Below are 17,781 nucleotides of genomic sequence, written 5' to 3'. Positions count from 1 at the left end.
CTACAAGCCTTGATGATCCGAACGAGGGAAGTGGGGACACGTAGCTTTCGTCTTGATTGCGGAAGAAGAGAGAAGAGTTTGAAGGGCAATAGGATTTAATGGGAAGAATTTGTTGGGTTTGCCATAGAGTCTTACAATCCCATTTTAAAACTCCATAACTTTCCTACTCTTTTTCCTCTAGACCTCAGCTTTTATTTCTCTTCCCCTCCAACTTGTTGACGTGAGACTCGGGCTACTACTTCTCACTGGTTCCCTCCACGTCCCACGTCGTTGCAGCGGGAGCTATGCCTGATTCGAGATGGCTCGGGAGAAAGTTTGTTCCTCTGCTTAACGTGAACCCGTGGAGGCTGCACAGTAGGGGCCTCCACTTGTTGCAGGCTTTGGACTACAGTGGTTAGTGCTTGGACTTGTTGCACCAGCGTGTTGAATTACTCAGGCTGGATCTAAGGAACTTGATCCGCCGGAGGCCTTGGTGGCGGGTTCTAGACTGAGTGGCCAGAATTTGGTGCGCGATGCCGAGAGACATTAGAGGCTCCTCTACTCCTCAATCTCATGATCACGGCTCGGGCCCTTCCTCTAATGCCAGCTGTTGCTGGAAATTGGACCCGGGGGTGACCGCGGACCGAGGGGGAGGCGCTCCGGCTGGTTGTGCGACGGCTGATGGCTGTCTCCGACAGACTTGCAAGAAGCCTGTGGTCGGGGGCTCTGGCGCAGGCCCTCCGATGCTTAATAAAGCAGTATTTTTGTAGAGGGAGAGAATTTGAGAGAGAGAGATCCCTTTGCCTCGCCAGAGTTCTCCCCTCTTTATAAGAGGAGGTGTGGTGGTTACTCACCCTTGATTGCGATTGCGCATATCTCGAATTAAATAGGTTACCTTAGATGGCATGGGCGTTTAAATTAGCTGGCAATCGGTTGAGATGGTAGGAATTCAAATTTGGACAGCTGTGGTGACAGAGACTGCGGGATTTGATCCCGAATATGGAGGATTTGGTGCTTTCTTTTTTATGTGGGCGTTCCGCGCTCGGCCTTCTTAGGTCGGCCTTCAGAGCTCGATCTTATGAGCTTGGCCTTCTGAGGTCGGCCTTCTGCGCTCGGCCTTCTGAGGTCGGCCTTCTGGGCTCGGTCTTCTGCACTCAGCCTTCTGAGGTCGGCCTTCTGGGCTCGGCCTTCTGAGCTCATGCCTTCTAAGCTCGGCCTTCTGAGATCAGGCTTGCTGTCGGATTCGTGTGCTTTAATTGTATTTATGGGGTGGTCCGTTTTTCTCCCAATAGTATCTAATAATATTATAGCTGCCGAAATAAAAATACTATTATCATAATTTCAAATACCAACAAATCAGTAATTAAATATTAGTTTAACTATTTTAAATTTATCTTTCGCATTTCATCAAAATGATTGTTGTATTTGTGAATTTTTTATAAAAACACTATCATTATTATCAATATGTCGACCCTTTGGCATTAGACTGGCCTCACCACCTCTTGCCATCTTCCAAAGGCAATGCATGCTTCACAATAGATTGCTATAAGCACAATAAAATATAACTATATATATATATATATATATGTATATATATATATATATATTTAATTTTTAATAAAAAATGATAAATATTATAGGAAGGGCTTGAATCTTCAACCTTGCATTTAAAAGCCACTTGTAGCATCATAGCATGCTATAGAGTCACTTGCCCAGACAGGATGAGAGAGAGTGTAACATGAGGAAATGTGGAAGAGTTACAGATGAGGTGGGAAAATGCAGAGCGTAGAATATCTCATGCGGAGTAAACCGTATGAGTTGACATGATCTTCCACTCTTTCTCTCCCTCTCTTGATGTTTTTTTTTTCTATTTAAATAACGACACATTTAGGATGTGAGAAGTGCTTTTTTTCTTTTAAAAAAAGAAGACTTCCATTTAAGTTGATTTACATGGTTGTTGTGATACGATCTAAGAAGACATCATTTATTATTGCGCTTTTGAGTTGCATGAGAATATGGTTCTTTCTGAAAACACGGCTTCATATCACGACCTATGGTGATCTCAATAGGTTTTCCTGGCGGCTAATGAGGAGCATTTTCTATAGCCCATATCCATTTAGTGAATTGTTCCCTTTCTCGATTCATATAGAGATAATGAGATACAGAATTGTTGAATTTCAATGGATTGTCCTTGGATCGACAGTTAGCATAGTATTTGTGGTTTCAAGAAATTGCAACATGAAATATTTCCCTTCCAAAATCGTCGACCTAATCATTCTCTGTCCTGTTGTCATATACATGTAATATATTCTCCATGTCAAGTATGCGTTCAATAAAATGCATCGGATTCAAATGAGCTTGTCTTGGACATTTTGTTTTGCATGGTCGCTAATATTGTTGCTAGTTGCACAAATCCTCTTGGGATGAACTTTACTAATGCAGCATTAAACACTTTCTTAACCTCCCCGTCTTCCATGTATCGGACTATTTTGAGTAATACAATGCTATGTATGGATTTACAAGGAAATAATCAACATTGCGCGAGAGAGGCGGTCATAAGTCTGACAACTGGTTACTACTGGGCTGCAAAATGGGGGTTTGATCAACATTATGTCATATTTATCATTCTATTTTCTCTCGATAAAGCTTTGCTAGAGAAAGAGGTAAAATAAACAAAGTCATAGTTAACTAGAAGATAACAAAAAAAAAAAAGCGTATCAATAGAGATTTTTGACCATGACCGTGCAAACGTGCAATAGCTCCACACCCTCATCACAAAACCAAAAAAAAAAAAAAAAAAAGAAATGTTGATTTCCGGTTGGGGACCTCCACGGCAAGACAAGAAGCGATAGGAGATGGACATGTACGAGTGGGGGGGGGTGGCTCTACGCCGCTACCTTTTGTTTCTCTGACTCCTTCCAGATTCCGTGTGTTTATTATTTATTAGCTTATCTTGAGTTTTATTTGCTTGTTTACGCGCGTTCGAATGTCGAGGAGGGTTAATTGATTGATTAATTAAGAATTTATTATTCTATTCCTCCCCTCCTCCGCTCATTTGAAATTTTGAAAAGCAGACCAGCTCCTCTCCCCTCCTGCCATCCGCCCCTTCTGGTTCTCCTTCTCCTTCTCCTGCTCTCCCACTGGTCTACACACTCTCTCTTTCTTCTCGGCTCCCCACCTCCCCGGGGCCTCTTCTCCTCGCGTCTCCTCTTCGGTTTTCGGTTTTTACCCCGCCTGATGTGTGAGAGAGATGCATATCGTCTAGATTCCAGGTACGTAAGCTATATCTCTCTGCCTGCCTCTTCTTCTTCTTCTTCTTCGTAGTCGTACTCGTCTTGCTAATCCTGTTATCAGATCTGTCTATCTATCTATCTACCTCCTTCTGAGTCGCAAGATAATCTCGCAACCCAGAGCGATGCTCGTATTGTTGTACGTTTTATCGATATGCTCAAGGGGGCCGGCGCCGAGAGGAGAAAAGAGGGGACGTGGTAGGGCCACCGGTGCTTGGGTCGCGCCCTCGGTCTTGCTCGTCATCATCTTTTTCTTTTTCCCTGTACCTCCGGTGCAGGGATGCCCTTTTTGTATGGAAGAAAAGGGCAAAGCAGCTGCCTTCCCCCAAGATCTCCCAATCCGTCCCCGCTTTCCCTACCTTGGTCGAGTCTGCTTTGCTCTGATTTCTTCCCTGGTTGCTTTGCTTGTGAGTCTTCGCCAGCCGTCTGTGTAGGGAATCCCCCGGCCGCTTCTTTTATCTCTTCTTCTTGACCCTCTTTTTATCTCCCCCAAAGAATTCTTTCATCCCTATTTCATTTCTTCTTCGAATAATTCAATCCTCCAGATATCCCATGGCGGTAAATCCAAAATCCTTTTGCCTTTTTTTTTTTTTAATTTTAATAAATATTTTTTCCCTGGGCTAATACTGTATAACAAACACGGCGGGAGTACCCTGGCTTCTGCTCCCTTTGTTCATCGCTCAGAAGCGCCCCCAGAGGAGGTTTCTTGCAGGTTCAGTCTTTCTCCCTTTTCAAGCTTCCCGGTTACTTCGCCCATGGACCAAATCTTCATACTTGAGCCTGGCACATCTTCTAGTTATCATGATCTTATCTGCAGATTATACCCATCGATGCTCTTAGCTGATCTTCTTTTTGCGACTCGTACCCATCCTATGACCATATCGAGCGTTTGTTCTGTCCAAGAGGTTGCAAGACCAAGGATTGTTTTCTGTCATTCTTGTGCTGAAAAAATTTGGTCGTCTTCCATTCTTCTGGGCCTGAAATATGACTTGCATTCTCGATATTATAGATGGTAGATTATGTGGGGATTGCTTTTTTAATTTATTATTATTATTATTTTTTTTTTTTTGAGATTCAGTGCACAGGCGTTGTTGCTTTGTGACTGAAGAAACGTGCGAGCCACCTGTCCATGTACTTGTAAGTTCTCTGCTGGCCCATGTTTGGATGTCTCTAGTTTGCATCTTATTCTATTTTACTCACATATATCGATGCCTTTATGCAGAAGAGGCTCACTCCCTGGGTATCGCTTGATTTCTAAAAGAATTCATTGTCCAAATATTCAGATGGATTCTGTGAATGAGTCCGAGGATGGTCATCCATCTACATCAGAGGTCAGTTACAAGCTTGCAGATAAGATTTACTTGCCATTGTTCTTGTACAGAACCATTTCATCGATCGATGGTATCAGGTAAAGATGAATGAGGAGGTGCACTGCACAACATAGATAAAGACTGAATTGCTGGAAATTTTCCATCTATTTACCCTATGCTTCCTGAACATGTGGTGCAGCAACCGTGCATCCAGGTGTCCAGAAGAATCTGGCATTGCTAAACATCCAAGTGCAGAAGCAATAATGAACATCTAACTTTGAAAGTCTTATTGCTCATTCCTATCAATGTACATAAATAGCATAGACAGGTAGATGGAACCCCGTTGGGAGATTGAAGGCTTTTGATTCTGTCCATGCAGATTCAATAGTGGAACGCCTAAACTGAAATCCACACAGTTAATCATGTCCTACAACACCTAAATTGTTCGGTCCTAAAAATTCACATGTTTTCGACATTTTCTGCTTGTGCATCAAAGTATGACAAGATGTTTAATTTTATTCGAGTCATAGAATGCTTTGATCCAATTTTATGGTTTAGAAGCATCCAAATCAGTTATGTGTTTTAAGTCTCTAGATGATAAAATAATTTGAAGCACAGCAATCCATTGGCACCATCCATTTGGTGGTGTGCGTATGAGACCTCCATAACATAATTTTTATGATATTTCAATTTTTAAATATTGCAAGTCACCATCAGTGGTGTCTCCTCGATCTTTCAGATGCATTATTGATTTTTCACACGGATAGATTTGAATCTTTAGGTTCTTTTGGTTCAGTTCAACTCTTTCTGTGTGCATTTATTTATTTGTTCAGCAAAGTGCCTTTTGTTTCCCCTACACTTATGACTGACGATTAATTTGGATACTTTATGCCTTTCTTTGTGCAGTTTCTGCATCTGTAGGACTTATGTACGATATGCTTGCATGAAACCTGAATTTTCTATGCATATTAACTGACCTTGTTTCCAAATTCAAAACTTTAGACTCTGGACTGTGTCCATTATTTTCTCTTTTTCTCTTTTTTTTTTGCCATTGTGGTTGTAAGCTTTTCTTCTCTTTTATTAGGAGAGCAATTCTACTGGAGGAGCTGGAGGTCTGAAGTCACGTGATAGAAAATTTTCTAAAGGTTCTTGCAGATTCCAGCTTGAACAAGATGTAAATGCATCTCACTCAACCATTTCTTTATGTTTGCGTAGCCAAAAGATGGTGATGACTGTTGTTTCATTTGCATGACTAAGTGTTATCTCTTGTTGGGAGCTTTCTTTTCTGGGATATTATGTGCTACCTTTGGGAACTTTTACTAATGATAGTCCATTTCTTGTGGTTCTAATGTTGGAGAACTGATTGTTAACTTTTCTAGTGTTCATTTCTCATGTTGTTTTTTTTTTGCCTTTTCCTGTTTTTCTCCATTCACTTGTCTTTTTTGAGGCTTTTACATCGGTTCTGTTCATTGCCTCAATGAATCTTGGTGAGATTTTGTTACTTCTTTTTCTTCTTCTTCTTCAAGAATATTGATTTGGGTCACAATTGGGAATCCGCCCTCGTAGCAGTAGAAGAACCCGACCCCTTTTTGCTGAAATTTTTACCGTATTACAATGAATTCAAATTTTTACTATATCGCACCAAATTTTTACTATATCACACTGAAGTACCTGACCCTTAGCTGAAGTTTTTATATATCACACTGAATTTAAATTCCAGTCTTATTGTTATTTTTTAAGACATATCAAGGGTTATGGATTTCAGGAGTCTAAATTGCAATAACTAATTTAAAAATTTGAATTATATAGTGTTAGAGAGACTTTTTCCTTATTTTCCTTCGGCATGTGATATTGACAGGAATATTTTACTTGAAAACATCAATTCTATTATTTGCTATCTGTTATTTTCTGTAATATCTCCTCTTGTACTATGAAGTATAAACCTTGGATGTTCTAATTATGTAGCTTTTAATTTGTGGCACTAGTAAAACATAATAAATATCATTATATTTCAGGTTCAAAGGCTTCAAAAATTGCTGCTTGAGGAGATGCAATTACATGCTGTCCTTGAAAATGCTGTGGAGCATGCTGCTGTAACTTTATCTGATTTATCATGCCTTCCAAATGATGTATGGTGTTATCTTGTTGTTGTAATGACTGTATATAGATAGTAGAATATGAATTCTAGTTTATGAAATTGCTTTTATGATATTATGCGAAGATAAATATGTGTTTGTGCTTAATTCAGTCATTTTATCTTGGTTTTTTTGGGGACAAATTGCACTGTTTTTCCCCACTTGCATTTTGAAATATGTTTTGGAGATCACTATACATTTAATGTCCCAGGAAAGCCATTTTATAGGATTTATCAATTAATATATCTACCAAAAATTATTTGGAAAACCGATTTGGACAATTAAGGGCTTGTTTGGGTAATCCAGCAAGATTTGGACTGAATTTCTTGTTGGATTTGTGGACTAGGAAGCGTATTTGAGCATGGACCATATCAACCCAACATGAGGCCCTTAGGCTGGGATTTTGGTGGGGCCTTAGAAGATATGGACTAGGTGGGCTAACAGGCCCACTTCTTGCAGGATATTCCTACAGGAATATCCAAACAGGCCCTAAGCAAAGATTGAAGCCCCCAGGAAGGCAACCACTCAATTTAGGCTATCATTTTTTATGAGGGCTTGATTGTTTTTGACTGTTACTTAGTAGTAGTGTGCATTATTAGACATACACGTGTCACCCTGCACTAGATTAAAGATTCTCCTCTAGGTAGGCTTGTGATGCACCTGCGGAACAATCAACTGATCTTCTCTTAACAAGATCTGTTGCTACAATGACTTTCCTTTCTTTTGAAATGCTTTTAAAACTTTTTTGTTATCATCGACTGTTTCCATTTTATTTTTCACCACATTGCCTCTTGTCTTCTTTGTTTCTCTCACTCTATCTCTTCTTTGTCAACCCTTCAGGTTGAGCTGAAACAATTGACTTACCAGGGCCGTGATTGACTGTTTCTGGACAATCTTAGAGTCATCTCAATAGGTTCCATTTATTTTGAGTTACATTTTCGGTTACAGTAATTGCATTAATAGTCAACCTCTCATGTTCCTAAATTTTTCATACAGCCATCTCAACATCATCATTTTCATTATAGTCATCTTTAGCACAAGCAGCTATTTTAATTTTCAATACTTACATCCATTATGAGAAATATGATATGGTTGTAATTTTTAAGTTCCCCCATTTTCATTATGATTACCTTTTGCTTTATTGTTATTTTTAGATGTGTCTTGTATACGCATAGAAGTATACCTATCCTAAGCAAAAAATTCCAAAAGGATATCATAATCCTAACATGCCTACTTTAACAAATCCTTAAATATATGTTAGGCTCTTTGCAAGTTTCAATACGATAGAGACATCTATGAGTACATTGCTTTAGATGGTTAGAGAAGTGGCAAGGGAACTTAAAGTAGCATGTTGTGCTTCAGGGAAAGTTTGAGGTACACAGTTTCCTTTTCCTTGTTAACTTTATACAGAGATTAATTGATTGTCTGCTATGGCAATTTATATGACCAAATCTGATGATGTTCCATTATGATTACTAATTCTGATAAATTCTATAAATGTCAAACTTTTCAGACAATAACTAGGTCATGTTACTTTTTTTTTTTTAACTATATACAGGCTCAGGAACTATTATCCAATATTGCAACATTGGAGACCACTGTTTCAAAACTTGAAGAAGAGATGATCTCTTTGCATTTTCAGCTTATTCAAGAAAGAAATGAGAGAAGACTTGCTGAGTATCGACTGAAACAGTTACCTTCACAGCCACTGCTCATCTGCTCTGCTGAAAATGTAAAAGCACTTGTATGCCATTTAGTTTCCTTTACATCTCTTTGACTTCTGTTGATCTTGACATTTGTAACATATGGAGAATACGCCCCAGATTAAATTGCAATAAGCTAAAAAGCTCTTAATACAAAACCATATCATATACAATTCAATTTACCATCATTACACATTGCTGATTAGACTTTCACTTAAGTTAAAATAGGCCAGTTATGAGACAATCCTAATTAATGAGTCAGTCTTTTGATAAAAGTTCTGATGCATTCCTAGTTTTGCACTTAAGTCAAAAATTGCTGTTGGCTTTTCTGTAATTTCGATAGTGTCCCAATTTGACATCAGAAAAGAGAGAATGCACGATGACCATGTTCAGTGAGATGAATTCCTGATTTGATCCGGTGGTTTGTTGTTCAATCTTGGGATCATAACTTCGACCCATATGCTTTTTTTTCTGGTAGATGGTAATCATAATGCTGTGTTTATTTTGATATTTCTTCTGTTTTTTTAGTTCATAACTTTACGAGCAGCACTGAGAATCACTTTCCTATATAAAGGAAATGCCTGTTTGAGAATATTGTGAAAGAAAACATGGGCTAGTACATTTGGTTCATCTGAAGATATTCTTATGCTGGAGCTAATCATACTATGTCAGATTAAGCTACTGCATAATATATTGGTGTTTTTGGTTTTGCTTTGACCGTTTGCTGTATATAAATTTGTTTGTATGCATTATCAAAATCTTACATGTAAGATGGTGCTGCAATTTCTAGTGTTCCTAAAACAATTAATAGTAGACGTCCTAGCTGTTGCTGGTAGTAGTGAAAAAGGAGACATGAAAAATAAGCAGTTGGCAAATTTTTTCAACTCGGAAGCAGGAAACAATCATAAAGAATATTGAGGAATAATATGAAAATTATATGGAAACCATAGAGAAACTGGCCACCAGTGGCTTAGACGGTTTATTTTGCATTTTTATCAAATTTCGCAAAGATTTCCATATAATTTCTGGGAGTTCCTCTAGGTGCTTCTATTATGCTACCCATTTGGGGAATCTAGACTAAATCAGTTTCTTATTTTGGTAAACCTTTTTCATGAGATCAGTAGTATGGAATTTGAGTTATTAAGTTATTCTCTTGAAAACATACCCCGCTTATACTCTCCTCCATTCTATGGGTTTAGATGATTCTCAATCTGCATGCTATAGGAATGTCATTCTCTGGAACCTCATCTTTAGATATCATAAGCATTCTTTTCTTAATGGTTCCACTATATTGATATTGACAGAAAAATTCATGATTGTAGTCTGCAACTGCAAACTCTGCATGGCATTACAATTATGTCCATGCTTGCAAATTATGACCTATGGTAGTCAATTGTGCATCAGGATGCAATAGAAGACATGCTTATCCAGGAGACGGTCTCTCGAGTAGTTTTTCAGCATGTAGCTGCTGGAAGTTTAAAAAATCAGCTTCCAGTCAAAGGCCTTTGGAACCACCCTAATCAGCTTTCAGAGGAAATAGTCCGTTGTATGAAAAACATTTTTGTTTCTTTAGCAGATTGTTCCATTTTATCCTCCAAATCTTCCTTATTGGAAAATATTTGCTCTGCCTCTCCTGTTGGACATCTTTCAAATTCATCATGGTCAGTATCTGAACCAGCAGCAACTTTGTCATGGGTGGAGAGCCCTCAAGTTGATTTGGAATGTAATAGCGAACTTTTAGCTCCAGGAAGTATGTCTGATCTATACAAAGTTCGTGGAAAATTAAGTTGGGCTGATATTGGAAATTATAGTTTAGCAACTGAAGTTTCATGGATGTCAGTGGATAAAAAGCAACTTGAATATGCTGCTGGGGCACTTCGGAGATTCAGGTAATTTGTTATTTAGCATCTTTCTGTTTAGTCTTACCTTAAGGATTGTGGTTTTGAACTTTCTTTTTGAAGAGGTGCTTCTTCTTCTTCGTCTAAATATTTCAGAACAATTGTAGGCATCATGAATCTAGGCTGGTATATTTACTGTTTGAAAATGATATATGCTGCCTTTCTATTTATAATAAATTTAATTAAGAATATCGTTCCCTTTTTAAAACCTCATGTTTCAAGAACTTTTATTGGCAGTTTGTGAATATTTCACGCATCTATAAGCAAGTTATCTCATGTTTACCCTGCCTTTTTCTTTTGGTTACTCAATTTCCTTTATTATGACCTTTTTCATTTTTTTTCCTTTACTCTCTCACAACCACATATAGTTTTTTGCAAGCCATCTGTTAGTTTGTTTTTATTTTTCCTTGCTGTATTTCCATATAATTTAAACTCAGTTGCAGGATAGCTATTTGTATGATGTCTCATGATCATATAGTTGAATGGTGTCTTGAGAAGGCAGCCTGTTCTGAAATTCCAAATGAACTTCTTAGTATTCTTTTTATGGATCTGAAAATGCATGGTTTTTATAATTTTGGATTCTTTGAATAACTTCAACACTAGTTCTTCTTCCTACACTAAATAGATAACTAATTATATGCAACATGATGTTAGCCATCCATCCTTCCATGTTAAATTAGTGGTTTTTTTATAGAGGAGATGTAGATGAACTTCATCTCATTTGGGGGATGTTTTTGTTTTCCAGCATAAGGATCACTTGATTCCTTGTTGTAATTGATAATTACTAATATCCTTTAAATCGACTACAGATTGTTGATTGAGCAACTGGCAGAAGTAAATCCAATCCATCTTGATGGCAATGAGAAGCTGGCATTTTGGATCAACTTGTACAATGCACTAATCATGCATGTACGTGAGCTTGACTGCATATGATAGCTTCTTTAGTTTATTTACAAGAAAGCAGGTCAAATGCTGAAAATTGAGTAGGACTTAGTTTGGAGATAATAGTAAGTATGAACCGCCATATTTATTATGTTCATCTGGTTTTCCATAGGCTTATCTAGCATATGGAGTTCCAAGGAGTGACATGAAGCTTTTCTCTCTAATGCAAAAGGTTTGTCGCCCAATCTCTCCATTCCCTTCTTGTGAACTTATCATATTTGTTGCTGTTATGAAAACCGAATAGTCTCTGATGAACCCTTGAGCCCTCTTTTGTTGCTTGCTGATGCCTCTTTTTTCCAGAAATGCTGCAACAACTAATGCATGTGATAAGCCATCTATTAGATTTTCGTGTCTTTGTTTCTTATGTTTGTGCAGGTTATCAGCCATATGCTTACTTTTCCATTTCCCTTGGTTTTGTAAAGTCTATTTAGCAATCAGGTGAAAAGGCATGCATGACATTTGCCTGACTTGCAAGCTTCTACATGTATAATAAGCATTTCTGTCTTTATTTATGCTTCGATTCGAGCTTGTTTCAGTAGAGAAGTAGCAGACCATAATATTACCTTTGGTCTTTGATGGTGCCAAAAATGTTGAAGGAGAGGAATATGACATGATTCTTATCATGTTTTTATAAGTGAGGCCTCTCATTACGTAATATAAGCTTCAATACATCATGTTTCATGACTTATATTCATTCCAAGGTTAATATTGGAACAGTGGTTAGGATTACTGACCTTCAGTCTAAACTTTTTTAGTTTCTTATCTGTCAATTCCTCAAACTGGCTATTGGACCTGCCTGGCATCTAATTGTATCCCAACCTTATGAAGGCATTTCTGTAAATATCTACATGTGCTAAATGTACCCACCTGGCTTAGCTCTCTCTCTCTCTCTCTCTCTCTCTCTCTTCTCCCTTTGCGTTTAAGAGAGAAACAAGAGAACTGCAACAACTGGAAGTAGGAATCCATTTCTCATTCTTCCTAAATTTTAAAGGGGCAACCATACATCTTCCTTCCTATGTGCATTGTGCATGCTCAGTTCTAGTTTTCCTAATCCTCAGAGGTAGGTCTATCATGGACAGGCTGGAGACATATATATGCTAAACTGCTAATAGATGAATGGTTGACATATTGTAGATAGTGCTTTATTTTTTCTATTTAACCAGATGAAAGATTTTAGCAGGTAAGCTTGAATTCCCAGCATTTTAGATTTCAGTTGAGAACTGTCAGAGTTATAACTAATAAACCTATACAGATTTCACGAAATAAACTAACAGCTAGGAAATAGATTGTTCTGCCGACCCTCCTCCAGATTCTGGATGCAAGGCATCAGCTTGTATACCCTCACTTTAATCTTTTAATGTAATCTCCAGACTGAACAAACTAATCTGTAAATGAAAGTGCTATCACTTCCATACTGAAAAGAAAGAAAAATCAATTGATTTTGTGTTCATTGGGTGAATTTTATTCTGGTATAGTATTCTTTTTCATGTAAGCTGGCTTCTGCAAAAGGGATTTGTTTAATCGTGCATGCACTCGCATATAAGAATATCATAAGCAAACATATGTTGGAAAGTAACATGTGAATCTTCAAAATAGGCTGGCTTTATGTTCACCTACATTGCCACGTTGACCACCAAGAATGTGCGGCAGTTCCTCTAAGGTGGCGTTTGGTGACCCAAATGGGATCACCAAAGTAATCTTAGATCACTGATGATTCTTATTCTGAGGTAATTTGATCCCTGACGATCTAAGATCACCGCGTTTGGTATGCTATGTTTTGGTGATTAAAGATTTTCAGGTATCCATGAGTAACCTATTTGGTATTCCGTGAGAATCTAAGATCACTGGCCATAAAATATCAAAACTACCCATAATATATTTTATAAAAATATATTTATTAATCTTATCAAATATATTATAATAAAATATTAATATACTTATTAATATATTTCATAAAAATATATTTACTATTCCTATAAATTATTAATCCTATAAAGATATATTAACTATTATTATAGAACAAATATTTTTATTTATACTTATAATATATTATTTTTAATACTAATATTTATTTTGATTAGGAAAATAAGGAAAATAAAAATATTTTAAATAATTTATTATATAGATATAAAGCAGAATAATATATTTCTACTATAACTTAAAATTATCATTGAATGATAATATGATTAATGATATATTATAATATAATATATCATAAATACAATACATATAATATAATATACTATAATATATATAATATTGATATAATATATTAATGATATACCGATATACCAATTTTTTATGGACTAAGGGGTATTTTTGTCCTCAAATTTCAGCCTAAGATTGTTGCCCTAGGGTGATCTTCGATACCCGACCTCAAAGACGGGTATCACATCATTGGGTTAGGTGATGATTTGAGGAGTGAGGGTGATTTGAGATCATTGCCATGTAGGATTACTGTGGTGTAACTAAATGTGGTGATTTCATTACCTCTACCCACATCACCTTTGATGTTGGAATGATCATCCCATACCAAACGCTCCCTTACTGAATGCCTTCACAAAATATCAGCAACTAATACCCTTTCTTGACTGCCTATGTATTCATAAAATATTGTGCGAACAAAGCCTATATCTGTTATAAATCTACTGTTTGATGTTCTACTTTGATAGGTAGAAATGCATGAAGGTCGTTAGTCATTTTATTTAAATATTTAAGACAAAAAAGCTCTCATTTAATAAGTTTGCATTTGTGCACTGTTGAAATGTCTAATATTGATGTCGTATGTTCGATAATAGGCTGCTTACACGGTTGGAGGGCACTCATTCAGTGCTGCTTGCATTGAGTATGTAATTTTAAAGATGAGGCCTCCGATCCACAGGCCACAAACTGTATGGAACTTGTTACTTTATGTGTATTATATTTCTTTTCTTCTGTTGTTATGTGATCTTTATTAGTATTCTTCTCATTCTCTTTCTAATATTTAATAAATAATGTACTTTTGTAATCTCAGGCTTTACTTCTTGCCCTTCGCAAATTGAAGGTATCTGAGGAACAGCGAAAGTTCTCCATTGAGGCATCCGAACCACTTGTTGCATTTGCTCTGAGCTGTGGAACATACTCTTCACCTGCGGTATTAATGTTGCTACTCTACATTACTTTTAAAAAGGAACAAGTTTAACTTGCTTCCGATAGCGAGTTCCTCACAGCTAGAACCAGTCTTTGAATGATGATGGGGAGGTGCACGCCTGTGAAGTTGGCATCTACCATGTATGTGATAGGCAGGGGGTGGTTGCAACATCACAGGCGTGTGGCCACCAATCACCATCTACTGATTAACACAATATTAAGCACTCCTGATAACACTGGTGATCAGTTATTTGGTAGCAGATCAAATTTTATTTAATGGAAGATTTTCATCTTAGAGAACAGTTGATAATCTACTACTGAACTATAGTGGCAGGCAAAGGAACAAATAGTCGGAAACTTTACTGCTGGTTCAAAACAATTTGTATTTTTAGCGGTTTTTGATTTGGTGCAGGGTTGTCAATGTGGTTATTATTAATGTTAATAGAAGTTATTTTCACTGATTGTCAAAAGCCAGACCGCAAAACTGGTAATTCTTCTATGCTCCTAGCATTAATCTAAACAGAAAGACCATACTACCTCCATAATTCAATTTTATTGAGGAAGTAGTTGTAACAGTCAGTAATGAATTCAAGACTTTCAATTTTTCTAAAACATGCTAAAGAGGCTGCTAATGTACTGCTTATGAAGCTCTGTTTTGAGAAAATGGATTCATGCATTCTCAATGATTGTGCATTATGTTACTCTGAAAATGAGAAATACTCGAATCTGCAGGTAAATATTTACAGCCCCAGAAATGTGAGAGAGCAGCTCCAAGAGGCTCAGCGTGACTTCATTCGTGCATCAGTTGCAGTCAGTAACAAAGGGAAGCTTCTGGTTCCTAAGATGCTTCACTGTTTTGCCCGAGGATTCGTTGACGATGCCAACATGGCAGTCTGGATATCTCGTTTCCTTCCTCAGCAACAAGCAGCCTTTGTTGAACAATGTATGTCACAGAGGCGGCAGAGCTTGCTTGGATCCCGAAATTGTGGGATCATCCCCTTTGATTGTCGATTTCGATACCTTTTCCTTCCTGAAAAAATGCCATAATCTTTCCCTTTTCACAGCTTGTTTCTGATGATGAAGCTAGACTCAATTTCAGTTGAATCTTAATCCGGGAATCTGATTAAGGATAACTCTACCCACCGATTCTTGAACATTACTGCTTGAATTTTGAACGCTGATCTGATGCTGATTTCGTTCCCCAAGAGCTACTTACCTTTTCTCTTTGGCTAATGCTTCTGTTGGTCTTCTTCTTGGAGACCTTGCTGCTTGCTCGTAAGGTTGGATTCTCATAGCTCCATAATGCCGATCAATGAAAGGGGATGTTGCCAGTTTAAACATGGAAGTGCAGTGGCCTACAAATGAGAGGAGAATGTTTGTGCGGTTGCGCCACAAGGCAGAGTGTCTCTACAGGGGACTGTATGATATGTTGATGGCATGCATACCTTCGTTTTAGATTGAAAATGATGCATTTTTTAGATGAACTTTAATTCCTATCAGAGGGTTATGCATTTCCAGTCCATGTCAAATTAAAGATTGATTTATCTGTCTTGTCTAGCTGTTTGTAGAATCCGATCAAGTTATCTTCCTCTTGTTTATTTGTAACTGCAAAAAAAAAAAAGAAAGAACTTATCCTTCCATCATGTTCCCAGTTCCTTTCCCTATCGGAAGAAAGTGATTTAATCTTACAAGTTAATTGCGGTGTGGACTGCTCACCATCAAGTGTAAGTTCTCACATCCTGGTGATAGCAAAATTGCTCTAGCATTGTGTAACCTTGATCAGTTACTAGAAATCTTGGGAGGAGCACCGAGAGAAAAAAATGATCAATAATTTCTATATTTCGCTTGTGAAATGGCTGAAGCAGATTTGCACCTGGGTAGTAGAGTCCTGTATTAGTGTTAAAAAAGGATAATGATTGGATACCTGAGGCAATACTTTCTGCAGCATTGTTTTAGTTTTCAACTGTTCTCTATGCATCCGAGAACACTTTCTTGAACGCCAACTAGTTGTTGGAAACCGCGTACTGGATTGCGTGAAGAGCGAAGCCCGAGTTCTGAAAAACGACTAATTCCGGAGGTAGCGAAGCAGAAGGAACACTTGGGGGGGGGGGGGGGGGGGGGGGGGGGGTAACTACCAGCGCTGGTCAATCGTTTGCTGCAATAGCTTTGCAGAATGCGCAAATAAAATATTTATACATTCCGTTGGTTGATGAATGTATTCACAGAGTTGCAAGGTACAAGGAATGTGAAATAGTGCGTCCAATCTATGTCATCCGGTCAATATAGTGAATCATTTGTTTAGTATAGGAAATCACGCTCGCAAACTTGTTATTCCAGTGCGATGCATGAAACAGTTGCAGACTCGACGGATGTCTATTCAGGGTCCATCCTCTCCATCCTTGATTCGGTTGCAGATGTCCGAGCACTCTGCCAAGCTGATGGATGAAAAATGTCGAGTTAATATCACGGGAGGAATGGATACATGCAGAGCGAATTGGGCGGTAAAACCTTATTACTGGTTGATGAAAAAACGGCAACTTAAATATGGAGAGACGCAGAAACTTAAATTTGGGCGGACAAAACCTTACCAATATTGGCGACTGCGGAATCCTTGCTTGAAAACCACAAGAGGCCTGCACATGGAATATCAAGAGCCCATTAGCTAAAATTCGGACCGCAGTAGTGTTCCTGGTGGAATTCTCCAGCGTGAGAATTTGATTGGAGAATTCCATTAACTTTCATTATACATATATATATATATACATGAGATTGATGGAGGAGGACGATAGGTCTACCTCCTGACGTTAAGGGGTCCTTCACCAGGAGAGCCGGCGCCGCCTCGGATGCAGGTGGTGACACACTTGATGGTGCAGGACTCTGCCTTGCTCGACTTGGGCCGCTGGATCCTTGCCTGCTTGCCGTCAGCTCCTGCATGCACATGGTCGTTCGCCATTGAAATTAACATATTATCGTGCGAAGCATGCACGGGCGACGGGAATCGACGAAATCAAGGGCAGAGAGCGGCGAAGTCCCACCCGAAAGCGTCTGGGGCACGTCCAAGAGGGTCTCCGGAGACTGAAGGGCGGGCGATGACAGGATGACCGCCGCCGCAAGCAGAGCCGGTGCGGAGCTGCAGCAGCAGCCCGATCGCCTTCTTTTGCTGCTGCTGTGGATACGGGGGAGGTGGAGCAGCGTGTAGCATGACTGGCTGCTGCTCCAGTTGTTAATGAGGGTATTCCCCGGCAAAAACAAGGACGCCATCTCTGCCGGTGGGTTGGTTTTAGCGTTCTTGATTGCAATTGTCCATCCTTCCCCTCCTCCGCCTCCTCCTCCTCCTTCAATTCCTTTCGGGAGAAAGAAAGCTGAAGCCGCCGTGCGTAATTTATGCATGCACA

At 38.5% G+C, this 17,781-nt stretch overlaps 2 protein-coding genes and 1 long non-coding RNA gene across 3 annotated transcripts; 1 reads left to right on the top strand and 2 right to left on the bottom strand.

Annotated features, from left to right (window-relative positions):
• Positions 1–2,826: 2,826 nt before the first annotated feature.
• LOC103712228 (uncharacterized) lies at positions 2,827–15,544 on the top strand. The gene is made up of 12 exons (XM_008798698.6): positions 2,827–3,251; positions 4,348–4,406; positions 4,492–4,600; positions 5,664–5,753; positions 6,595–6,708; positions 8,273–8,446; positions 9,822–10,306; positions 11,125–11,224; positions 11,370–11,429; positions 14,056–14,148; positions 14,271–14,390; positions 15,119–15,544. The coding sequence occupies exons 2-12, from the start codon at positions 4,399–4,401 to the stop codon at positions 15,431–15,433; spliced, it is 1,668 nt and encodes a 555-aa protein (XP_008796920.5). The 5' UTR covers positions 2,827–3,251; positions 4,348–4,398; the 3' UTR covers positions 15,434–15,544.
• A 310-nt stretch (positions 15,545–15,854) lies between these two features.
• On the bottom strand, positions 15,855–16,446 carry LOC148700319 (uncharacterized). Its single transcript, XR_015972103.1, has 3 exons — positions 16,311–16,446; positions 16,103–16,180; positions 15,855–15,991 (listed from the first exon to the last, which is right to left on the bottom strand). It is a non-coding gene; the product is annotated as an uncharacterized LOC148700319 (long non-coding RNA).
• A 76-nt stretch (positions 16,447–16,522) lies between these two features.
• On the bottom strand, positions 16,523–17,776 carry LOC103712227 (uncharacterized). Its single transcript, XM_008798697.6, has 4 exons — positions 17,422–17,776; positions 17,182–17,314; positions 16,975–17,019; positions 16,523–16,821 (listed from the first exon to the last, which is right to left on the bottom strand). The coding sequence occupies exons 1-4, from the start codon at positions 17,774–17,776 to the stop codon at positions 16,764–16,766; spliced, it is 591 nt and encodes a 196-aa protein (XP_008796919.4). The 3' UTR covers positions 16,523–16,763.
• Positions 17,777–17,781: the final 5 nt, after the last annotated feature.

Source organism: Phoenix dactylifera, chromosome 12 (assembly GCF_051530095.1).
Source record: "Phoenix dactylifera cultivar Ajwa chromosome 12, Ajwa_hap1_PhDact_Kaust_v1.1, whole genome shotgun sequence".
In the NCBI taxonomy this organism is placed as follows: Eukaryota; Viridiplantae; Streptophyta; class Magnoliopsida; order Arecales; family Arecaceae; genus Phoenix; species Phoenix dactylifera.
This window is presented reverse-complemented; position numbering and strand designations above follow the sequence as displayed.

Bases quoted from the DNA above. Each gene is read 5' to 3' on its own strand.
- LOC103712228 (XM_008798698.6), top strand. The intron at 8,447-9,821 runs GTAAAAGCACTT...ATTGTGCATCAG, and splicing joins TCATCTGCTCTGCTGAAAAT to GATGCAATAGAAGACATGCT. The intron at 11,430-14,055 runs GTTTGTCGCCCA...GTTCGATAATAG, and splicing joins TTTTCTCTCTAATGCAAAAG to GCTGCTTACACGGTTGGAGG.
- LOC103712227 (XM_008798697.6), bottom strand. From the start codon at position 17,776: ATGCATAAATTACGCACGGCGGCTTCAGCTTTCTTTCTCCCGAAAGGA. The intron at 17,315-17,421 runs GTGGGACTTCGC...ATGTGCATGCAG, and splicing joins CGTGCCCCAGACGCTTTCGG to GAGCTGACGGCAAGCAGGCA. The intron at 16,822-16,974 runs GTAAGGTTTTGT...TTCATCCATCAG, and splicing joins TTCCGCAGTCGCCAATATTG to CTTGGCAGAGTGCTCGGACA.